Here is a 25,863-nt window from a genome sequence, read left to right as displayed (position 1 = left end):
TAGGGAAATACTGGGGTGCCCTGGTGATGCTGGTATGCTGCCACCATGGATAGCGCCTTCATGAAAACCCTTGGGCGATCAAGAGACGGAAGGAAAGCTTTCTGTACTGGTAGTGGTCTAGGCTCACTGTAAAGCGAAGCAACCTCCTGTGTGCTGGGTGAATGTCTATGTAGAAATAGGCATTCTTCAAATCTAGAGTTGCAAATCAGTTGTCTTTGTTTCGAGAGGGGATTATAGAGGCCAGGGTGACCATTCTGAATCTTGATCAGCGGATGAAGATATTCAGTTGTTTTAGATCCAGAATGGGTCTCCAGCATCCCTGTTTCTTGGGTATGAGGAAGTATCTTGAATAACAGCCCTTCCCCCGTGCTGTGGACCGACCAGTTCTATAGCACATAGACAAGAGGTAGACTCCCAGCTCCAGCTGAGAGTCCTCTTGTGAGAGGGATCCTTGAAGAAAGACAGGAAAGGGAGTTTTGAGGTAGGGATGGACAGAAATTCTATTGTATAGCATTTACCGGTGGTAATGATCTCTAGAACCATCTGTCCGACATGATCTGATGCCACACCTGAAAGAAACAGGCTAAGTAGCCACCAAATGGAGCTCAGGGTTCCTGGGCTCAGGGCTGCTGCTCCCCACGGCTCCTGCCCAGGCTCTAGGCCTCCCAGGCTCAGGGCTCCTGCCCAGTCTTGGGGCTTCAGCCCGTGTCTCCTGCTGTGGCTCCTGCCAGGGCTGAGGCACCCATTTTTCAAATTGTTCATGGCCTCTGGGTACAGGCCCCATGGGCCCATGCCTTAATCCATCACTGACACTAACTAGCAGCTAGGTTGGGGCACTCTCACCAGTGCTGGGGAGATCGGACCTACCTCCACCTCTGGGAGCCTCCTTCAGCTGCAGGAAACTCCGCAGCTGCTGCCTTCAGAGCTGGGCTCTGAAGGCAGCACAAGAGTGAGTATGGCAATGCTGCAATCCCCCTACAACACCTTGGGGACTCCCGCACAATCTCCTTTTGGATCAGGACCCCCACAATTACAACACCGTGAAATGTCAGGTGTAAACGTCTGAAATCGTGAAATTGACCAATTTTAAGACCCTCTGGCCATGAAATTGACCAAAGTGAACTGTGAATTTGCTAGGGCCCTAGTTAAAACCATGAAGAGGAACCAGATAAAGCTGGAAGGGCCAGTTTGAAGTTCACTGTATTGACTCAGGAGTCAACCAAAGTCTCTCACCAACTCTACCCATTCCTGATTAATAAGGCCAAATTCCCCGGTAATGAGTTTCTGGAATATCAAAAACAGTGGGATTTTTCTTTTACCATGGAGAACTCTGTGTTTAAAATGGTCTGCTGACTACAGGATATTTGCAGGAACTTTAATAGTTTCCAAGGGTAATACAGAAAGACCCCACTTTCTTCTGGAGAAAAACATGGAGAAGGCTGCTCCAGAGCCATGGACTCATCTCCAGAGAAGTCAGGTAACTGCAGTTGGAGCCTGACTTCTGCAGCGTGGAAGGAGCCAGCCAGGCTTTGTGATGGGTCTGGATGAGGTGAGCCCAAAGAGGCTGAGGCTTGATGTTTTCTAGTACTGCTAAGAGACCTTTCTCTAGATGGAGACGCAGTTCGATAAGAGGATGAAGAGCCCAAAGAAGACAGATTACAAAGAGGAAAAGAATGCTGACCCAGCGCAATGTAAAGGCTCAGCAGATGAACAACAGACCTACTACTGCAAGGGTAAATGTCACCTCTCCAGATAGAAGAACTGAATAAGGCTGGAGACAGCCTTATTGTGCCAAGGAACCCCAGAATGGATCTCAGACTCCATTCCACATGGTAGTAAAGTTTACTCTGGAGGTTCTCAGAACTAAGGCATCACTTGGACCCACAGTCACAGAAACCTCAAGAGGTATTACTGGGGATGGCCCCCTGCTGAAGCAGATGATAGAGAAAGAGAAGGAATGGCTACCAACTGTCAAAAGACGTATCCCCTTGCACAGTCTCAGCACTTAATTGTAACAGAGCAGCTAACATCTATATAGACATCACTGAGACAGAGGTACACAGTACCAAGACGTTACCCAGACCTCCCTTGGCTCTTAGTCCCCATCAATAACACCCTCTGATCCAAAGAATTATTTGGTAGAGAGGACTCTCTTGTACACTTGCCCCCAGAATTCTCGCTGCAAGACTTCTGTGAATAGGACTGAAAGGAAATGTCATAGTGAAAAAGAAAAACTCTTAAGTGTCAAAAAAGGAGACACATCCAGCTCCAGTTAACCTTCCTTGGGGTTTGTTAGGTCAGAGAACCAGTTTGCCCCTACTTTGGAGCCACCGCCAGATCTCATTGAGGTTCCATGCTCAGAATGGTTCCTCTGCAGATGCAGGAATATTTGTCCCATAGCCTTCTCCGTCGATAGCAGATGATGGATGCTTCAGCATCCTTTCTTGTCTGGATCTTTGGATGTAGTGGAAAGTGAAAGCCACACAATCTATACACTGCCTCAGGGACTGACCCTTGTGCAGGCACCAGAAATGCTGGTCAGTTAGCAACATCTTAGCACTGACATACAGTTTAAAAAAAAAAAAATTTCCAGGGCAGATATTTTATCTCCAAACTTTGATTTAGGAATCAGACAGGATGTACACCACAGGTGCCTGGAGACCACACCAAGTTGAACACAGCCACTTTCCCCACAGAATTATACAAAGAAGAGGAATGAAATTAACATAGACTACTCTATTAATACCAAAGCAAACATTCACGACAACAACTCATAACTATACACAAAGTAATGGAAGAAAATGGCCCAGACAGTTCTGGAGTAAAAAAAAAACAAACAAACCTTACAGATTCCAAAAAATGTAAAGTCTCTTTGTAATTTATATTGCATTATCAAATATTATGTAAATTCTAAGCTTTCATATTAAAAAATAAATGGTGTCTTTTCACTGCTGTGGTACAATCGTTAGAATGTGAACCGATCTGATGCCACTTTGTTAATTCAGTTTGGCAAGAAAGTTGTCTCCAAGCAACCAATCCTAACAGCAACGAATGCTAGTATTCCCTCTCCATCAAACTAATCACTTCAAAGCTTAACTGAAACAAGAGACCCTGCCTACCCTACAAAAATAATCACTCTTAAATAGGTCTATGGCCAAGTCATGTTACAACATGGTTTATTCTTGCTTGTGTGGACAGAAAGGAAATAGTGAGAGAAACTTGTTTTAGTCTTAGCAGGGCTTAAATATTAACATTGAAGCAGCATAAGCAATCTCACCATAAGAACATAAAAATGGCCATACTGGGTCAGACCAAAGATCCATCCAGCCCAGTATCCTGTCTGCCGACAGTGGCCAATGCCAGGTGCCCCAGAGGGAGTGAACCTAACAGGTAATGATCAAGTGATCTCTCTCCTGCCATCCATTTCCATCCTCTGACAAACAGAGGCTAGGGACACCATTCCTTACCCATCCTGGCTAATAGCATTAATGGACTTAACCTCCATGAATTTATCTAGTTCTCTTTTAAACCCGGTTGTAGTCCTAGCCTTCACAACCTCCTCAGGCAAGGAGTGCCACAGGTTGACTGTGCGCTGGGCGAAGAACCTTCCTTTATTTGTTTTAAACCTGCTGCCCATTAATTTCATTTGGTGGCCCGTAGTTCTTATATTATGGGAACAAGTAAATAACTTTTCCTTATTCACTTTCTCCACACCACTCATGATTTTATATACCTCCATCATCTCCCCCCTTAGTCTCCTCTTTTCCATCACACACAAAAATAAAATTAGAACATCTCCAGAAATGTCAGTCTGTAAGTAGAAAAACTAGGTGGCTAATGAAACCTCAAGGTTGCTAAGTTAAGGAAGCTAAGTAAATGTTCCCACATTGAATGTTAACTCTGCCACATTGCACATTCTTTATACTTTATGGTTTTGACAATGTAAAACAGAGAAATTCAGGTACACATTTATCTAGGAAAGCAGGAATATAACTAGGGCCCTACCAAATTCATGGTCCATTTTGGCCAATTTGACATAATATGATTTTTAAAATTGTAAATGTCATGATTTCAGCTATTTAAATCTGAAATTTCACCATGTTGTAATTGTAGGGATCCTGACCCAAAAAAGAGTTGCAGGGGGGTTGCAAGGTTATTATAGGGTAGATTGTGGTATTGCTGCCCTTACTTCTGCGCTGCTGCTGCTGTGGGCAGCAGTGCTGGGCAAATGAAGAGCGGTGGCTGCTAGCTGGGAGCCCAGCTCTGAAGGCAGACCTGCCTTCAGAGCTCGGCACTCAGCCAACAGCTGCTGCTCTACGGCCACCCAACTCTAAAGGCAATGCAGAAGTAAGGGTGGCAATACCACGACCCCCTAAAATAACTTTGCAACACACACCCCACAACTCTCTTTTGGTCCAGGACCCTCAATTTGAGAAATGCTAGTCTCCCCCATAAAATCTGTGTATTACAGGGTAAAAGTACATGCAAGACCAGATTTCACAGGAGGAGACCAGATTTCACACTCCGTGATGCATTTTTCATGGCTGTGAATTTGATAGAAACCTTAATGTAACATATTACTAAATATCCATAATGAGGCCAAATTAACATTAGTATAGGAATCTTACTTTTTGCTTTTCCTGGCTTTTATATTTTAACTGTGTAACCTTAACACTTACTTTATGTTTTGTGCAGTTAATACAGATTTGCAAATATAAAAAAAGCATTAAAGCAAATATGTTAGCAATTCTGACCATCTGTTGGTTGTGAATCTTCTCTGAAGTACGTATGCTCTTCCATGACACTATGAAGTTAGGATGACTGTCCATAAAAAACTTAATCCTGCTTCTAGGTCTAAGGCTTAACTATAGGAAACGGTACAATTCTCTCAAACACACACTCACACACACCCACACACCCATTATTTCACACATTCATGGATTTTAAGGCCAGAAGGAACCTTTCTGAGCATCTAGTCTGACCTCCTATATGACACAGAACATCTCGGTATCAGCTCCTGCTTCAAGTCCAATAGCTCTGGTTGAACTAGAGCATATCTTTTAGAAAAACATCCAATCTTGATCTGAAAATTGCCAGTGTTGGAGAATCCCCCCAACCCTGGGTAAGTTGGTCCAATGGTTAATTATTCTCACTTAAAAGTTTGCATCTTATTTCTAGTCTGAATTTGTCTAACTTTAACTCTTCCAACCACTGGTTCTTGTTACACTTTTGTCTGCTACACTGAAGAGTGCCCCTATTATCAAATTTCTGTTCCCCATGTAGGTACTTAAATATTGTGAACAAATCATCCCTTAACCTTATCACTACAAGACATATGTTCCAATAATTTAATCATTCTCAAGACTCTTCTCTAAACCATCACCAATTTATCAACATCCTTCTAGACTTTTGGACACTGTATTTGAGCAGCAGTTGTACTGTAGTGCAAGGAGTCTCCCTCCATTTATAATTAATCTGTAATGGAACCTTCACTTTGTTGTTCCATTGCCCAGAACCTCATGTTTTCAAAAGGCACCCTATATTAAACAGAAGTACCTTCATTACTCAAAGACACTACTTCTGTTCCAGCTGGTACACAGCACCTTAACAAGCAAAGAATTGTTAAACCAGACATAAATGCAACAACAGCAAGGCTGATAGGTCCAAACTTCACACTTTATCAACTAGTATGTCAGTGCTTTAAAAATCCCCTAAAATGTTAGTAACTAATGTGGGAATGGGCGACGGGATAGATCACTTGATGATTACCTGTTTTGTTCATTCCCTCTGAAGCACCTAACACTGGACACTGTTGGAAGACAGGATACTGGGCTAGATGGACTTTTGGTCTGACCCAGTATGGCCGTTCTTATGTACATAAAATGAAGGCAGGAAATCAGCAAAGGTAAGAAAACATTTTAATTTCAAGCTTCACTGGGAAGAGACATACAGGAGTATCTCTCCTCTGGACTGTCTAGAGTTTGTAGAGATTTCTTATATGCTATAGGAAAATGAAGACCAAGGTTTTAAAAGAACGGGTGCCTAAAGTCCAGTTTTTAAATCTATACTTAGGCAGTAAAAGACTTGGTTTTCAAAAGTACTGAGACACCCTAGCAGCTCCTACTAATCTCAATTCAGAACCTCTGAAAATCAGGTACATTATTTAGGTGCCTAAATGGGTGCCTATTCTCTGCCTAAGTCTTCTTTGTAGACTACTAAAGATTTTAGCTAGCTAAGATTAATATGACAATTGGGTTTTACCAGTAGGATGGCACCATTTTCTTCATTCAGTGGATGGACATTTAGTCTGAATTTTCTTCCTTAATAAAAGATAAATCTTTCTTTTTTGATCATAGGTTTTCCAGTTATAGGGCTGTGCCACCTGATCAAGAATTGCCCGCACTCCAGGGACTTTGATTATTGCTTGGGCATTTTTCTTCCTTAACTTTAGAGTAGATTCTTACTTTTTTGGGTGCTGTGGTGAGGCCAAAGTAGCAGCAGACTGAAAGGCTTAGCTTTCATGTTTAACATGAAAGCATAGAAGACTGTTTTAAACTATGCTTACTACTCTAGGATATTACATTTTGGACCCACTTTTTCTAGCAGTAACTGACGTTTCTAGTGTGCTACCAGAGTAATTATTCTTGCTGGGTCAGAGTTCTCTGCACAAGCAAACTCCACAGTGACAAGACTTACACAAAAGGAGAGGAATGTGCAGTGGGTTTATCAGGCAAATTTCTCTGATGCATACACCTTACTTATCCAAAAGGTTGAGGTTTTGGGGTCTTTTTAGGGGTAGGGGGGAAAAAAACAAAACACTAAAAAAGATCATAAATGCAAAGTGAAAACTAGGTTTCTTTGGCAAGAGCTATTCATCAGTGTGATCATTCTGACAGAAGAGGTAGTCAAAGGAACCTCCAGGCATGAATATGCAGAAACCGAAATGGCTACTGCAATCTGAGTGACAGAGAACAGACTATCGTCACAAAATTTTATTCAATAAAATATCAATTTTTCAATCATACAAAAGGGCTAAATTTGTAATTATGCATGGCTGGACTAAATACTGCAGCCCTACACCCATGGCAGACAGATTTTAGAAAAGATTTTTGTCCTGTTGTACGCATAATGTAGTCCAATAGCAAAACCAGATCTATTGCCAGAAATTGAAAATCCCAACTCCAGGGATTAAAGCAGTTAATATGGGCAAACTCATCTGTGGGGAAACTAAGCAATTTCACAGCCAGTTCAAGAAATCCAAACTAAAATAGGAGCTAAACCTCTCCAGATGCATATGCGATAGGCAAAGGACAAAAAGCACACTTTAAACAATGTAATTTGTTTTTAAAATTATATTTCAGAATATTTGCAGTAGCATGCAGAGAAGAAAACTTCGGAACTATGAACTGTCCTACTTGTAATTGCTCTGCATCTTTCAAAGAGATATTGCAAGCCAGCCACACAATTACTTTATTTTAAAATCACTCAAGAAATCTTTTCTTAGAAAAAGGTAGAACAATGAAATTTACCCTTGCAACAAAGCCAATAAGAAAGCTGATATGAAAGCATGCAGTTATGAAATATATTGGACAGAAAAAGTGAACTATTGTAGAGAAATGGAATGGGACACTTACACAGTGGCTCTTTCTCAGGGGGTCCTGAGGTTACTATGTTCTTAAACCATCTAGACTGAATAGCAGGCTGGGAAGAAGGGAGCCACAAACAATCCACCAGATGACAATGCTACACAGTGTAGAGACCAGCATAGCTAGGAGCCATCTAGAAAGGGTTGGGAGGGGGAGGAAAAGATGAACAAAAATTCAAACGGGAATGCTATTGGTGCATTTTAGCCAGTTAAAAGTTTAAAAAAAGCAAATCATCCTTTAAACTGGGCCAAGCATTTTCTCCCTTTCTACTGTTACAACAGTCATGCAACCATTTCATGTGCAAAATTTTATCCATGTGTTACTTGGGACCAACTTAAACTAGGTTTTCTGAGAACCTGAAATAACCCCACAACGGCTTTCAATTCCAAGGAAAGTCTACTGCACTATTTTAAAAAGAAACAAATTCTGAAATAGCTTAATAAAGCAACAAACAGTTGTTGCCCTCTCTTCAACCATATTAGCAATACAGACTGGTCAAACTAAACAGTCTTGGTGAGCCACTGGATTCACTACTTCTGCTTCACAGCTGTATGGTGTTGTAATATCAAAGCATCAAAGCCATAACCATCTACTAACAGAGCAAACAGAATTATACAAGATACCCAGACGGCGAGGGCCAATTGCCTTTCTACATTCAAAATTACAACTATTATTCAGTAAGTTGTTACCTCAGGTAACAACATATTTCTAACTATAACACACATACAAAGGATCCATTCATCAAGGCATAGAGGATTTATGCAAGTAACTTTGATAAACTCTAATGAGCATTATACACAAATCCCTTGTGTCTTAATAAGAAAATAACAGCCCTAGCTCTTAATTCCTCTCCCCCCCCCCCCATTCTACCTTTTTGTAAACAAAGTGTTTTGTTCTCTGAGATAGTCTTACACTAAGGAAATACAAATCTCATTCTGCTTTCTTACTATTAATAACCTTGCAGTTCAAATGATGAGGCTTAATTATGTGTAGGAGAATCTGAACTTAAAAAAAGTCTAATAGCTATTCAACCTGGAAGGATACCCTACTTGATTAGGATAGCAAGAGAATATTTTTGTAGTATTGTTATTTTGGGAGTAACAAAATTGATTACATATCACTTAGCTCCTTGATGCAAATTATTTCAGTATGTACAGCCAACACACATGATGTCGGGGATTGGGAAGGGGGAAGTCAAACTCCCCAGAAGAAAGGATTTAAGAGATTTTTTTTCCTTCTAACCACAAAGCACAGTACATAAGAATACTATTAGCTTTAGCTCATTTATGTTTATCTTTTGGAAAGGCAACCTAGTAAGTTATTTTTGATTAAAACAGTCATGTTATGAAAAATTTCTTTATACAAGCTTATTGAATAGAACAGCCTATATACCAGCAAAGAAAAAAAACCATTTAATGTATCAATATGATGGTTATGAATGTGTTCTGTATCATACAATGAATACTCATTCCAATGGTGAGTCTGCAGATGCAGTTTGTTATGTGAGAGAGGGATAATGCTTATTTATTATGTTATTTGACTTTAGAAAAGTGGTTTTCTTGCAACTGGAGTGTGAAGGAGCCAGGTGCAGGCTGTGTTTAAGTTAACTATATCAGAAAACTCTGGCTGTAGACCTAATTTTGCAACATTTTGTAGTTTGGATTTTCTTCTTTATTTACAACATATCCTATAGTTAGCTTAAGATGTATTTTCGTTGTATAAAATCTTTTATTTACCTAGTTTCCTAGGGCACATAAGTTAAAATATTTATATTTTTATGCATTTATAAAAGGTACGTTTCACCATAGTATCTAGGCACCAAAGCAATATTTATGTGGTATACAGAATTAGCTGTCCATGGTAATGTAATGGAAAATAAACTTAGGACACTGATAAGACAGAGTAGTTTGGGTGTTTTAAAGATTTATTCCTTTACTGTTAGATTAGTGTATATTTTTTACTACTATTTGGCTCTCTGCTCTCCTGATTCAGAAAGGATCACAATGTTGTTTGTCTTCTGTAGAACTTGTACCATTTTTCTGTCAGTCCAGCCACAGCACGGTGATATGAAACAGAAGAAAGGAAGGCTAAGTTAAAAAAAAAAAAAAAAGCAGCTGGCTATGGGTCTCAGAATGTAACTCCTAGGTGCAAAGACAACCAGGGTAGAGACTAAGTTTCCTTTATTCTTGAGCTCAGGAGGCATGGTGGCTGTGAAATCTAACAGGTAATGATGAAGTAGATAGTAACAGTCCTGGCTATCCTCTGTCTAATTTTGATAAAGGACCAAAGAGTTCCCCTGCTGCTGCAGAGGCTCTTGTATTTCTCTTTTACTATATGTGAAGGCACCAGGAAACCAATCTATCTTGCAACTGTCAGCAACAGATGCTAAGGTCAAAAGTAGATATGTCGCTTCCCTTGCAGCTGATGTTGCACTGTCTACCAGAGACAACTGATAAGTAGCCCGTGGGCAATGCTCTCTTCTTGGCCTGTAATCAGTGTCTTGGGATCATCATAGGTACATACATCCCCTTTTGAACTTATCCAGTGAGAGTTCTCTTGAAGTTTTACTACTCCTTGCCTAGGCAGAACTGCTCACATGAAACTACCAGTAGTTCTTATAAAACTAGCAGCATCTAGGGAAGGACCTTCCCCCAGAAAGATGAAAACAATAGGAGTTAAAAGTAAAAAACATTTAAAAAAGAAAGTTTCATCTTCTAATATTTATTTTATATACTTATTTTAATAAAATTAACTACACAAATTGAGTGAGCTGATCAAACACTATACCTTAGAGAGAATGACCTCTAATATTTAAATACCATAATACTGAATTCAAGGAAGCGTTTGTGTTCTAACAGACTGAGCTGTCAAGAACATGCAGATACACAACCTGGCTAGTAGGCACATGTAGCATATACTGGCAGTGGGTCATTCTGGTGACAGAGGAAACAGACAAGAGAAGGAGAAAAGTTGAATACCATTGTTTAGCCAAAAAATCAAAACAAAAACGATCAACCAGTCACTAAGCCTACAGTGAATCCATGCTTCCTTTAAGCAATGTGAGCATAGCCTTTCCAATGAACGTTCAGAATGGGCAAAATGGAAGACACTTCCCCCCTCGCTCTTTTGGTATTTATATACACAAAAAGTTGACTTACGTTAGTGGAACTGTGGTTGAAGCCTTTGCCTGCCTTTTACTCTTCAGGGCACGAAGCTTATCACCTTGTGTTACACAGTTTGCATCATCTTCATCACTGTACTGGATAAGTAAACAAATGATAAGACAAGGATTTTAAGTTTTACCCATTAATATCGCAGTTTTATTTTAAAAATTATAAGGTACACACACACTAACTTCTTCAAGAACAAAATTTGCAGGTGTAAATTAAAGCACATTTACTTGTATAAATAAAATTATATCTTCCCTAACTCAAAGTTACTGCATTTAAATGTGCAAAGCATTAACCCATGAGCTATTCATTCAGTATACCACCTGACTTTGAAATACTGGAAAATATTTTCAACAGTGCTGCTTAGATATAGTATTATCTTGGTTTCTATTCCTTCTTGGCATTCACATCTTTTCCTATGCTTGGCTTTTAAAGACCACCACATCTCCTTCTACACTGGATGCCAGTGACTAAACAAAGGAATCAGACAGCGTTATAGAAGTCAGCTGTCATGGTAGGAAAAGGCATTTCAACAATTAAAAAAAAAAGAAGCACATTTGAAATAGAACAAGGATACTTCTGCTTGCAAACTTCAAAACCTTGATTTGTGTCTGTTCTAATATTTACCTAGTGAATGAAAAAGTTTAAAATATAACAATGATGCTCCTATTTCAACTGCAGAGCGCACTTCCATTTTTCACACTTGCTGTCCATACCTTTTTGCCCCCAAATCTTTTAGTATGAAAAGGAACATAGCAAAACATACAAGAAGAATCTGATATCTTGAGCTTTATTGTACCCATGGCTTTGTCAATGTCCTACGAGGTCCTCAACAGCAGTTAAAACTTTTACAACAGCAGAACATTCGGATGATTACCAGTTCAGAGTCTTTTCTGTTGGCTCTCCGGTTTTTTGCATCATTAATGGAAATATCATCTACTCCTGTGAGGATTTTTGTAACAGCAATTTTGCGATTTCCCTTTAACTTTGCACGAAAAATATCTCCTTCTGTCCAAAGTTCTGTCTGTTTCCTATTATGGAATGGAAAAGATAACAATGTTATAACTTTCCAGAAATTAGCAGCGTTGCTTGCTTTGTTTCTAAAGGAACTAATTTCTAATTTTTCTATTAAAATACAGTTTTTAATTAGTTTTCCAAATTATTAATTTTAACATAGTAACAGTCTACTTACTCTACAAGGAAGTGCTGCTGTGGTCCAATTACTGAGCCGGGTCTATTTATTCTAATCCAAGCAATGGTTTCAGCTGCTGTCATCCTATAATGCTTCATAATATAACAGGCTATAAGTGTGCCAGTTCGGCCAAGACCAGCTGTGTAAGATACAAGAGAGGCTTCTTTTTATATACCTATTTTTACATAGAGTTTAGTTTTAACTAAACTTTTAAGAACTAAAACTAAATCACTTGTGTTGCTGCTTCTATGATTGACAAATATTTAATTGCCCATCTTACTAAATCTATCGCTAGCCAAACTTACATGGGGAGTAGGGTTTTCAAAAATTATGTCCAATATTTGTAATGTAACTTATTGTTTGAATAAAAGTATTACACATTTTAGGTTTAGAAAGTGACTTTTCAGTATATCACAAATATGCTTTTGAAATCAAGCCTTTCAAAGTCAGCTACTTTTTATGTACCGGAACAAATTATAAAGACAGTTGTCTATAGCACTAGGCATCATAAAATACTTTAATATACCAATAAAACCTGCAAATGAACATAATATTAAATGCTCAACTAAGAGTATATGAACTCAAAAATTGCCTTAAAGTAGGATAACTACCAACGCATCCCCTTATCAAGATCTCAGGGAGAAAAAGAGACAGGCTTTGCAGTATGCCCTAAAGATAAACAAATCCAAGTCTCTGGGAAACAGAGGCGCAGGGAGAACCTTTCACGGAAAATGCCCTGTCAATAGTCCTCTCCCAATTTAACTTGCCAGGCAGGAGGAGAGAGAAGAAGGGTGTGAAGGAAGAGAAACTGGCTCCAGCGTAAGTGCCTGGACTGATCACAACTGCTGCCTGGGATGAGAGACTGTTTGGCAATCAAATCCCAAACTATTTAGGAATTTACTGAACACTACCAATATCTTCAACTCTACCTAAAAGCTAATAGACAGACAAGGCAAATCATGCAGCACTGATATAAACAGGCTTGTTTTAGAATTAATAGAATTAGATTTCTATTTTTTGTAATTTTGATGGCTGAAAACAATAATCTTTTTTTCAATTTTTATCAATTTAAATGTTTACAGTTGGACAAAGTTATAAGGGAGGGGATTAGACAATTATTTAATGACAGTAGATACTGAGATTCAAAAAGTTAAAGCTTTATAACTGTCAAAACATCAATTGTCAATATCATATGTCAAAATATAATCAATATCCTTAAATCAAATTCTAAAGTTCTCGAGCAGCATTTTTCTTACTTTGCCCATCTGTAAATTTCTATCATCATTGATGGAAATATTTTTTTGATAGTTTGAGTGAGTATAGCAAAATCAATGTTAATCAACATTTACCAATAAAAATGTAAGTCTTCCAAGCCTAGATATGTGTGCTTTGAATGTGCTCCTAATGTAGGGTTGGATGTAAGCCTTGTTCAATAATGAAAACTGTGTGACATACACAAAATTATCACCTCCAGTCAACAGAAGGTCTCCTCCTGGCTCCCAGACCAGCACACCTTTCCTTGGACAAAGAAGGCAGGAGGGATTTCTGCTGTGCTTGTGTGTCATCTGGGCACCTATGGCCTGGTCTACGAGTTTAGGTCGAATTTAGCAGCGGAAGATGATGATGAAAACAATGAAGATAGCTCACAGCAGCAAGGAAGCGGAGAAACCGGTTTCCCCAACAGCCAGGATATGTTTATCACCCTGGACCTGGAACCAGTAACCCCCGAACTCACCCAAGGCGTGCTCCCAGACCCTGAGGGCACACAAGGGACCTCTGGTGAGTGTACCTTTGTAAATATTACACATGGTTTAAAAGCAAGCGTGTTTAATGATTAATTTGCCCTGGCAATCGCGGCCAGTACAGCTACTGGAAAAGTCTGTTAACGTGTATGGGGATGGAGCGGAAATCCTCCAGGGACATCTCCTGAAAGCTCTCCTTCATGTACTCCCAAAGCCTTTGCAAAAGATTTCTGGGGAGGGCTGCCTTATCCTGTCCACCATGGTAGGACACTTTACCACGCCAGGCCAGTAGCATGTAGTCTGGAATCATTGCTTAACAAAGCATGACAGCGTATGGTCCCGGTGTTTGCTGGCATGCAGACAACATCCATTCCTTATCTCTCTTTGTTATCCTGAGGAGAGTGATATCATTCACGGTCGCCTGGTTGAAATAGGGTGATTTTATTAAGGGGACATTCAGAGATGCCCGTTCCTGCTCGGCTGAACAGAAATGTTCCCCGCTGTTAGCCATGCGGTGTGTGGGGGGGGTGAAGTGATCATCCCAGAGAATTGGGTGTGTGTGGGGGAGGAGGGGGAGGAAATCACTGGGTTTGTGCTGCATGTTAACCCGGAAACCCCAGCCCTTCCTTTTACGTTGCAAACCCATTTTAAATGGCCAATCCAATGGGTCCTTGGTATGGGAAATGAGGGTGCTACTGTTTGAAACCAGTCCCACATGTTAAGAAGGTTAAAAAAGCCAAAAGACTGTGGCTTACCATGGCTGCCTGCAAGCGAATTCTGTTGCCTGGCACTGCGTGAGTGATCTCTCACACCAAACCGGCAGGCCCTCAATATAAGAGGAAAAATGCGACCTTGTAACGAAAGCACATGGGCTGTGTAATGTGAACAGCAAAATTTAACGTGAAAGAGTGTACCCATTGTTCTCTAAAATATGTCTTTTTTTAACCACCTCTCCCTTCTCCTCCACCAGCTGCAAATGTTTCTTCTTCGCAGAGGCTAGCAAAGATTAGAAGGAGAAAATGGCGGACTCAGGATGATATGTTCATGGAGCTCCAGATGTCCTCCCACACTGAAAGAGCAGAGGCAGTCAATGTCAGAGTGCAAAAAAGCACAATATGAACGAGAGGAGAGGTGGCGGGATGAATCGCAGGCTGAACAGAGCAAGTGGCGGGCTGAAGATGATAGGTGGCGTCAGCTTGCAGACAGAAGGCAAGAGTCAATGCTCCGGCTGCTGGAGCATCAAACTGATATGCTCCAGCGTATGGTTGAGCTGCAGGAAAGGCAGCAGGAGCAGAGACCGCCGCTACAGCCCCTGTGTAACCAACAGCCCTCTTCCCCAAGTCCCATTGCCTCCTCACCCAGACGCCCAAGAACACGGTGGGGGGGCCTCCGGCCACCCAGTCACTCCACCCCAGATGATTGCCCGAGCATCAGAAGGCTGGCCTTCAATAAGAGTTAAAGTTTTAAACTGCAGTGTGTCCTTTTCCTTCCCTCCTCCCCAACCCATCCCAGGCTACCTTGGCAATTATCCCCCTAGTTGAGAGATGAATTAATAAAGAATGCATGAATGTGAAGTAACAATGACTTTATTGCCTCTGCAAGCGGTGCTCGAAGGGGGGAAGGGAGGGTGGGGTGGCTGGTTTACAGGGAAGTACAGTGAACCGGGGGGGGGGGGGGGGGGGGGGACACGTAAACAGTGGCCAGGCGATTTGCCTCAACCTCCCACCCCGCCATAAATGTCTCCCCCTTACTCTCACAGATATTGTGGAGCACACAGCAAGCAGCAATAACAATGGGGATATTGGTTTTGCTGAGATCTATCCAAGTCAGTATGCTACGCCAGCACGCTTCTAAACATCCAAATGCACATTCCACCACCATTCGGCACTTGCTCAGCCTGTAGTTGAACAGGTCCTGACTACTGTCCAGGCTGCCTGTGTACGGCTTCATGAGCCATGGCATTAAGGGGTAGGCTGGGTCCCCAAGGATAACGATAGGCATTTCAACATCCCCAACGGTTATTTTCTGGTCCGGGAAGAAAGTCCCTTCCTCCAGCTTTCGAAGCAGACCAGAGTGCCTGAAGACGTGAGCATCATGTACCTTTCCCGGCCATCCCACGTTGGTGAAACGTCCCTTGTGATCCACCAGGGCTCGCAGCAGCATTGAAAAGTACCCCTTGCGGTTTATGTACTCGGTGGCTTGGTGCTCCGGTGACAAGACAGGGATATGGGTTCCGTCTATCGCCCCACCACAGTTTGGGAATCCCATTGCAGCAAAGCCATCCACTATGACCTGCACGTTTCCCAGAGTCACTACCCTTGATATCAGCAGGTCTTTGACTGCATTGGCAACTTGGATCACAGCAGCCCCCACTGTAGATTTGACCACTCCAAATTGATTCCCGACTGACCGGTAGCTGTCTGGCATTGCAAGCTTCCACAGGGCTATCGCCACTCGCTTCTCAACTGTGAGGGCTGCTCTCATCCTGGTATTCTGGTGCTTCAGGGCAGGGGAAAGCAAGTCACGAAGTTCCATGAAAGTGCCCTTACGCACGCGAAAGTTTCACAGCCACTGGGAATCGTCCCACACCTGCAACGCTATGCAGTCCCACCAGTCTGTGCTTGTTTCCTGGGCCCAGAATTGGCGTTCCACAGCATGAACCTGCCCCAGTAACACCATGATTTGCACATTGCTGGGGCCTGTACTTTGTGAGAGGTCTATGTCCATGTCAATTTCCTCATCACTCTCGTCGCCGCGCTGCAATCGCCTCATTGGCTGGTCCTGGTTTTGCTTTGGCATGTTCTGGCTCTGCATATACTCCAGAACAATGCGCGTGGTGTTCATAGTGCTCATAATTGCCGCGGTGATCTGAGCGGGCTCCATGATCCCAGTGCTATGGCGTCTGGTCTGAACAAAGGCACGAAACTGACGGAGGGAGGGAGGGGCGACTGATGACATGGCGTACAGGTACAGGGAATTAAAATCAACAAAGGTGGCTGTGGCAGAAGATACTGTACTACGACTGCTAGCCATCATCGTCAAGATGGTTCAATAGGACTGCCGGCAGGACTGAGTCTCCAGGAGACAAAGCATGTCTGCCCAGGTGCCTCTGATCGAACTGGAATACGACGATGACGGATACCAGTCGTAATACATAATCTACTGCCAAAAGGCAATTAGCTGCTGCTGTGTAGCAATGCAGCCCCACGTCTGCCAGCACCTAGATGACATATGGTGACGGTGAGCTGAGCTGAGCGGGCTCCATACTTGCTGTGGTATGTTGTCTGCACAGGTAACCCAGGTAAAAAGGCGTGAATCGATTGTCTGCCATTACTCTGAAGGAGGAGGAGGAGCCTGACAACATGTACCCAGAACCCCCCGCGACACTGTTTTGCATCATCAGGCATTGGGATCTCAACCCAGAATTCCAATGGGCGGCGGAGACTGCAGGAACTGTGGGATAGCTACCCACAGTGCAACGCTCCGGAAGTCAACGCTAGCCTCGGTACTGTGGACGCGGTCCGCCGACTTCATGCACTTAGATCATTTTATGTGGGGACACACACAATCGACTGTATAAAACCGGCTTCTATAAATTTGACCTAATTTCGTAGTGTAGACATACCCTATGCCTACCTTGTAGAAGGCTGAATAGGGTCTGGGGACATGCTCAGTGCAGTTGTTATGTAGGAGCTTCGTAGAGCAGAGAATGTTCAGTGCAAATGCAATGTTCAGGTATTTTGTCAGCAAACCTCTAAAAAGCTTTATTAAATCTGTGCAAATGTTTATTTTAAAAGTCTTAGCATTTAGCCAGATTTGGCTAGCTACTAAAGAAAATAAAAGCAGCTATCTCCATGGCACTTAGGACTAACACTCTGCCAAATTTATAGTTTCTGTTGAAAAGCATGGAGATGCTAAAGCTCTTCAAAGAGATGGTTGGAAAAAGAAGTGTTAACATTGACACCAGGGAAAAATAGGCTTGCAAATCTCATAAGCAGCTGAAAAGATTTGCCAAAACAAACCAATAAAATCAGCTGAAGCAGAGAACAAGCATGGAAAATATCAGCCAAAATGGTTACAGCTTGGCTAACTTATAATCAATTGGAAATAAGGGCTTATGATGCAAAGTGTCAGGTAAACTTAACTATAGGCTTTGCTATCAACTCTCAACTCCACCTTGTAATATGAACTGTGCACATAACATACCTTTGCAATGAACTGCTATAACACCTTCAGCATTTTCACAAATATTTAGGAATGTTTTGACTATAGTATCACTAGGTATGCTTCCATCAGCAAAGAAGAGGTCATAATGCTCAAAACCAGCATCTGCAAATCGTTTGGCATCATACATTTTTCTGTTAAGACGTATTATGGTAGTAACCTTGTGTCTTCTGAAATATGGGAAATAGGCCTCAGGAGCATGGTGGGGATAACCTGTAGGTAGAAACAAAGGAACTAGTCATGAAAACTGCACATCCAAATGAAAAAACAAACATGTAAAATACCTTATTTTAAAGTTATGTCTAATAGAAAAATTCCATTTTCAGTCAGTGAATTTTTAAACAGTCTAATTCAAATAGAGCTAAAGGAAGTCTTGGGCTTTTTTATCGCCAAGTGTTCCTCCTCCCCACCCCACCCCACAAAAAGCTAAGAAAAACATACCATTGGAGGAACAATTTTTTTAAAAATGATAAAGTTGCTGTTACTCATAAGAATCAATCAAATACATAGTAGTAGCATATGGGTTTGTGTCCCCAAAGCATACCATTTTCAGTTTTACTTCTTGAATGAGGTCCACTGAAGGCAATGAATTTGTTTGGTATTATCCAGTTAAAATCCCCATTTTCTGCTTTCTGTCAAGAGAAAATGCATGATTTACCATTATCCCTATATTTCAGGAGTGGGCAAACTACAGCCCGCAGGCCACATCCAGCCTGCCAGCCGATTTAATCCTCGAGTTCCCGCTGGGGAGTGGGCTCTGGGGCTTCCCCGCTCCTGCCGGGGAGTGAGATCAGTGGCCACTCCACGCATGCCTGCTGTGGATCCCGGAAGCAGCAGCATGTCCCCTCTCCAGCTTCTATGTTTAGGAGCAGCCCAGGGCCTCCACATGCTACCCCCACAGATCCCATTGGCCAGGAACTGCGGTCAATTGGAGCTGTGGAGGCGGCACCTGTGAACAGGGCAGCACGCAGAGCCGCCTGGCCGTGCCCCCGTGTAGGACCCAGAAGGGGGACGTGCCGCTGCTTCCGGGAGCTGCTTGAGGTAAGTGCAACCTGGAGCCTGCACCCCTCAAGCCCCACCAAGCCCCAATCCCCTGCCCCAGCCCTGATCGCTCTCTCACCCTCTGAACCCCTAGATCCCAGTCCAGAGCACCCTCCTGCACCCCAAAACCCTCATCCCCAACCCCACCCCAGAGCCTGCACCCCCAGCTGGAGCCCTCACCCCGCAATACCCTGCCCCAGCCCAGAGCACCCTCCTGCTCCCTGAACCCCTCATTTCTGACCTCACCCCACAGCCCACACCCCCAGCCAGAGCCCTCACTCCCTCCTGCACCCCAACCCCAATTTCCATGAGCATTCATGGCCCGCCATACATTTTCCATACCCAGATGTGGCCCTTGGGCCAAAATGTTTGCCCACCCCTGCTATATTTGCTTCAAAAGTACAAAGCCAAATACAAGCCCTGTTAGTGTAAGCACCTTTCTAGTCTGCCCTTTTCTTCATCAATAAAATGCCAAATGCTCTCAACCTCTCCAGCGTTTCTTTCTAAAACAAACTTCAAGTGATGCAATTAAATCCCCCCCAAATAGAGCCACACTTGGATTTTTTTTTTTTAAGCTTTTGTAAATTGTCCCATTTCACCTTTATCTACTATATTAGTAATTACTTCATGCAACTCCAACAAGTCCTGAGTTTTCTGTATAGATGCCGTGCTGTTTTGCCTTTAAGAGAATATATTTATCCAAGTCTTGTAGTACTTTAGCTGTACAGTTACACACAAGGCCTTTCCCATAAACTGAGGTGAATTTCATGGGTTTGGAATTCCCAAGATCAATTATTACTTTTTTTAAAGGGATAATGGTGCTGCACTTCTATCATCTCTCTATTACTTCCCACGTAAGTTTCTTTTAAATGAATGCCAACTGGTCTAGTGATTAGCTATACTTGAATTTGTTCAAGTTGCTCATTAACTTCTCCAAGAGCAGATCCTGCCTATGAGAAGTGACGTTGGAACTGAAGTTTATCATCATCCTACAATGGATAAAAATCAGATGTGGAAAAAAAAGTATCTTTAACTAACTACCTCTTTCCAGATACCTTAACTCCACTTTACTTCCTATGCTCTTTCATCTCTTGAGCCTACAGTCACAAATGCAGCCTTCTAACTCCCCCGTGTTTAAACTTAAATTACCTATCTTGCTTTCTTAGATCCTTAAATAAAGATGTATGGTAATAGCTCTTTTAAAGGCAGAAATGGAACTGACAGCAACAAAAGCAACAGTGCATATCACAAAAAACCTGTCTTAGCATTTATAGTAACACTACCACCATCTAGTGCTTATAATCCATCAGTAGATCTCAACACACTTTAGCATCTCAAAAGAACATCAATATCATTATTCCTATTTTAAAAATGGGGTAACTGAGGCACAGAGGGGAATAACTTGCCTCAGGTAACCCAGCAGGACAGGAATAGACCCCAGGTTTTCTAAGTCACGGTTCAGTGTTTATCCCCAGGCTACACGCTTACCTCATAATGCTCATATTCATTTACATCAAAAGCACTGAAATCCAGGAAGCCATATCGCAAAGCCTAAAATCCACAATACAACTTTTAACAAAAAGAACCTTCATCAAAAGACAAAATGCATCACCATTTTAAATTTCTGTATACCCCTTATACTGGACTCTCAAGGTTCCTTTCAGTCCTATGATTCTGTGATCTATTTTTCACCACTGTGCCAGAGTAACATTTCCTCATTATACTAACTCCATTAATTGGACAGAACTCAATTGAATTCATAAACATTTTAACACTTGTGAAAATGTTGGAGTTGTGGAAAATATTTAGCATTCAGTCTTGGTCCAAAACAAATCCCTCCATTCCTGTATCCATGTTATATATACACATCAATGCAATTAAGGATAAATAAGCAAGCCCACTCTTTTCTGATTTCACTTAAAAATAAAACCAGAACCAGGCCACAGAATCATTCATGGCAACAAGTCTCAGAACCCCAGTCAACTAATTCAGGTTGACCAGGCTTGTTCTATGGACTAAAAATAGCAATGCAGACATTCCTGCTGGGGTTGCATCTTGCCCTGCAGGGCCCTAAATAAAATCCCTCTGACAGGTTTCAGAACCCGAGCGGGAATACCTATATTGCTATTTTTAGCCCTATACCACGAGCCCGAGTCAGCTGACCAGGGTTCTGAGGATCGCTGCCACACCTTCTTCTCCCTGCCCCTCCAGTGTAGATATATGCAGAGTTGCAATAAACCCTTGGATGACTAAATTAGTGGTGCAGAAGGAATGAAGGGGCCTGGCAACCAGTTAACTGATTCAAGTATTTTGTCTTTCAAGCTCAGAAAGACATGTTGAAATAATAAGGCCACGGAGTAATGCAGGCTCCTTCCTACAGTCATCATTAAGTTACACACAACCCCTTTATAATATTTACTATGCTGACTGTTTGGAAGACCAGTCATGGAGGGCTGTTTGGTCCAACAACTTACCAATTTCCACATTAATATCAGGATGTTAGAGGTAAAATGACTGGCCTGAACAGCTTTGCCCATCTGACTCCATGGCTCCTGCTAAGATTTTCCCTAGGTAACTCCCATCCAGGGAAGAACTTGCTCTATATTAGGGTGCCAGACCCCACCTAGACATGCTCATTGGATTCCCCAGATATCAGTCACAGGAGCTCAATTACTATACAAGATGTATAGACTAGGCAGAGTCAGACACATTGCTGTGACGAAGGTCTAATAATTAGGCCCTTAGTTTCATGAACAAATTTTGGCTGTATTATAATTAGCTGACAAACATATAACAAAAAAAAAATATTTTTCTTACCTTATTTATTGCATGAAAGCTGTCAAGCAATGTTAGATGAAAACTGCAAGTACCAAATGAAGCATCCCTATAACACAAACATGTGAAATCAATTTTGACAGCTGACAGCATTTCTAGTTTCATAAGCAAAACCGCATGAGTTCCCTCATGCAGATCCGACTAAATGAATTAAAATGTTATTTTCTCAAGAGCCAGCAGTAAAAAGATTTGATTATTAGTTACTTTAAAATACTCTACTGTTTTCCAATCTTGAAGTTTATTGATTTAAGTTTTAACTTATTTTTTATTGCTTTACTGGTATCTTATGTTAAAACACTTAGATGATCCAACATTAAGTTTATTTCAGCCACCTTTTTTTCAACAGAACTGCCACTTTCAGTTTTTGTTGGGAATAAAAGACTTTGGCAAAGTTTAGTGAATTTGGACAACACCACTTCCTGAAAGATGTTTATCTTGTTTGAAAATAAAATTGTAGAAAATAGTTTGTATACTTCGATTCCTTGTATACCGTAAGAATTTTGGAATCTGACAAAAACACTGCACATGTGAATGGATGAGACTCAAATTACTTCTAACACCAACATTCCCTATTTAAGTAATTACATATATGACAGTTTAACTTTTCTAACCAAAAGATTAAAGAAATAGCTATAGTAATATTTAAAAGAGAATTTTCCTATACTTGGAGCTTTAAAATATTTAGCTGGAGTATGCTTAAAAATAACAGTCTGGTTTTCATTATAGCTCTTTTTCCTGCCATTCTTCTTAAATCATCTTAAGGTAGGAATAGAATGTTCTTGGTACTATGTCAGTTATTGAGAAAGAAATGACTCAATGAAACTGATGAAACCACGAACTTAGAACTGATCTAAGGTAGGAAAACCCTATTCCCTATTGTATTAAAAAAAAAAAAAAGTCTCTGAATTTCAGGATTATATATTTTAGTGGAATAACTGTTGGGTTTAAAACATTTTAGAAAGCCAGCAATTATACTGTCAATGGCAATTTATAGTGGCACACAACACTTCCTCCCCTCTCTCCTCCATTTCTTGCCAGAGCATGGAAAGAAGCACTTTAAATTGTCCACTTCATGCTGCACTATGGGATTACATATTTGGAGTGTCACTGATTTAAAGTCTCTCTTCACCCTAGCACTCTCTATGGTCATGTCTATCCCTCATTGTTGCTACAGATTTATCACCCACTACTCTCACCAGCAACTGTGCTGTTTGAGGCATTAGAGTAAAGTAGTGTCTGGTTTAGGGTTTTTTTTAAATGTGTAACAAGAAACACTGTCATAATGTTCTGACTAAAAATGACAAAAAAGTGAGAATTTCAGAGATCTGTCTGCATCTACTCTCTCTGCACTCTCCCCTCCTCTAATGAGTTAGTGTGAAAGGGGGAGGAAGGGGAAAGGGAAGTAATAGAAAGAAAAGGAACTCATTCAGGAAACTGACAATAGCATACAGAGAATTTCTCTAAGACTTTAATATAAATTCCTCTATTATGAAAGACCACAAGTAACTATTATCTGATTGCAAAAAGCAATTCCTCTCTCACTGGCTAATGAATAGTCAGCATGGACATAATCTAAAAACAACAGGACCCTAAAGCACCATCTCAACTCATAATTCTCTTCAGTGGCTTCCTCCTCCTAGTTGCATCAGGCTTGAAAACCATGGGCAAAATCCTGTTCCCACAGAGTTCAGTGGGAGTTTTGTCTTTACTTTAATGGGGCCTGGATTTCATCCTGTATCTTCATTCCAAAGGCTGTACACAGCTATGCTGCTGCCAGAACTCACCTCCTCTCATTCCCCCTCATGTCCTCCTCATTCCTTTCTCCCTAAATGATCTCTTTAGTCTCAAACATTATGCTTCTCATCATACCACCTTTACCCTTGTGGAAGGTCCCCTCTTGCATGATAAACAACCTCACAATCCTCCAAATATCTTTGCAGCTTAGGTTATAAGCTTTTTGGGGCAAGGTCCATTTTTGTCATACACGTGTGTGTACCTAATACCATGGGACCACGGTTAAGGCCTCTAGGTACTACTGCAATATAAACAAACAATAAAAGTCAGTGGTGTGAATTAACTCATTTTTCCAATCACTAAACTCTGTTTAGATGTTCTAAATAAGGTATTAGAATAGAGAGATTTAAAAAAAATATATATTAAAATAAATTCTAAAAAAAGAACATGATCAACTTCCCTTGAAATATAATACATTACCATTTGTCTACTGCAATAGCTTCTTTTCTATGCGCTCATCCCCAGCACAGTCTGTTTTTCACTGTCATCCAATTTAGATTGGAAGCACCTCAGACCAAGGACCTGGTCTTTCTATAGGGCTTTAAGTCACTATATGTATCTGTAGCACTATGTAACTATAGTAAAACCTTAGGTGACCAGAGGATGAGACCAAAAAGAGGATTAGGTGGCCCCTTCTACAAGTTTCTCTGCAATACTAATCACAACTGACATCACCAATCTTCTTGACAGCCTCTGATGCATGGAGGATTCAATAGGTATGAAGGCTGAACGCCTCTCAATCCCAGTGCACATTGACATAGCTTGGAGAACCTTGCATTGTTCCACTGCCTGTGTAAGACATATTTTATGGATAAATAATGTCACTATTCAATGTCACCAAGTCTATCGAACAACTTTCATAAACACTGAATTTACTCTATGCACTCTAAAAAGTTACTCCCAGAAATGGATGCATGATCTGCTGGGAGGGCAAAAACCACAGTAAAAAAAAAGGGTGGGGAGGAGAGAGAGAAGAGTTTGGTAGAGAGTTATTCCTCAAGAAGAGTCCTATTACAGCCATTTATTAGAACTCTGAAAACAGGCAAAAACACCTCCCAAAGGCCTACTACTGTTGATAAGGGAAAGGAAGCATGCCAGAAAACCAAGACATTACAAAAAATCTTGATGCTCCCAAGAAAGGGAAAAAGACATGAGACAGTTGCTCTGATAAGAAATACTCACTTGCTTTTAGAGTCAGGAGTGAATGGATCACACTATAAAACTACATGTCTAGATAGTAAACTGGAGTTGTTTGGTTCTCCCTTTAACTTCCTGCATTTTATGAAAGCCTGTTTGATTATTGGATAGTTTTATCTAACTTTTGAAAGCCTTACTGTTTTAGTTCTTAGGAGAACTTTACAAAATCGTTCATGGTCAGGACCTATCAACCTTGTTTATCTACTGGATAAAAACAGAGTGGCAACAAGAAGTCTGTAGTCTGGAATACCTAAAATTATATCCCCTCAGAGGTGAAGCAACCTTTTTAATTTTTATTTATTTATTTTTAGACGTTTCCTCATTGGTAAAAATTTCATTTTACACAAAAAAGTACTACATAATAAAGCATTTATTTTAGGGGAGTGTGTTCAGCAAGTGACAGAAAAGATGTGTCAAAATTATTGCAGTCACCACAAAGTATTTATATAAATATTTTAATATGAGTTTAAGAGAATTCAGACTGGGTGACTAATGGTATTAATTTAGAATTCATTACCATTAACTGTTCCAATCTCTCTTTTTAGTGTGAATTCAAAGGGGAAAAAAGCTAATGAAAGTAAATAGTTATGTAAGCTTCCTCATATACTGTACGTTTGCCAGCACACTTCAGTACTGACCTGCAATATCCCTGTCACTCCACTATCTGACCTTATTTGGCAGTCACTGATGAAAACATGTTGAGATGTGCAGCAGCCATAGGCAAGCGACCCAAACTCAGTGCCTCGGAACACCGTTCAGAGATCATGACACACAGAATTCTAACATTTTTATATTTACCTGAAAGGAAGATAAGATACGTTTCCAGCCAATAAGAGCCTGTACACATCTTCGGGTGATTCTCTTAAGTATATTATCTATTTTTGGAAGAAGGAAAGAAAATATTTTTAATGGTAACTTTAAGCTACCTATTAATAACTTTCAATGTTTATTGTAAAAATATTAAACTAAATGCCATAAAAAATACCATATGCTTGATAACGTCTTTTTCCTATAAGCACAGC

General features: G+C 40.9%; 1 protein-coding gene across 36 annotated transcripts in view; it reads right to left on the bottom strand.

Moving 5' to 3' along the window:
* The window catches only part of CDC14B (cell division cycle 14B), a 73,748-nt gene that overhangs the window by 11,238 nt on the left and 36,647 nt on the right, over nt 1-25,863 (bottom strand). For 20 of the 36 annotated variants that reach the window (XM_065599368.1, XM_065599370.1, XM_065599373.1 and 17 more), the window contains 8 exons: nt 25,640-25,716; nt 21,833-21,899; nt 20,504-20,566; nt 18,519-18,606; nt 17,957-18,187; nt 12,009-12,147; nt 11,694-11,847; nt 10,805-10,905 (listed from right to left, as the gene is read on the bottom strand). In XM_065599368.1, coding sequence (XP_065455440.1) covers nt 10,805-10,905; nt 11,694-11,847; nt 12,009-12,147; nt 17,957-18,187; nt 18,519-18,606; nt 20,504-20,566; nt 21,833-21,899; nt 25,640-25,716 — 920 coding nt within the window. Of the gene's footprint in view, nt 1-7,634; nt 7,780-9,428; nt 9,686-10,804; nt 10,906-11,615; nt 11,848-12,008; nt 12,148-17,956; nt 18,188-18,518; nt 18,607-20,503; nt 20,567-21,832; nt 21,900-25,639; nt 25,717-25,863 lie in introns of those variants that run through there. The other 16 variants (XR_010602296.1, XR_010602299.1, XR_010602295.1 and 13 more) reach the window with 6 other exon arrangements.

This window comes from Chrysemys picta, chromosome 6 (assembly GCF_011386835.1).
Source record: "Chrysemys picta bellii isolate R12L10 chromosome 6, ASM1138683v2, whole genome shotgun sequence".
Taxonomy (NCBI): Eukaryota; Metazoa; Chordata; order Testudines; family Emydidae; genus Chrysemys; species Chrysemys picta.
Note: the sequence above shows the minus strand (reverse complement) of the source record. Positions and strands in the feature narration are given on the sequence as shown.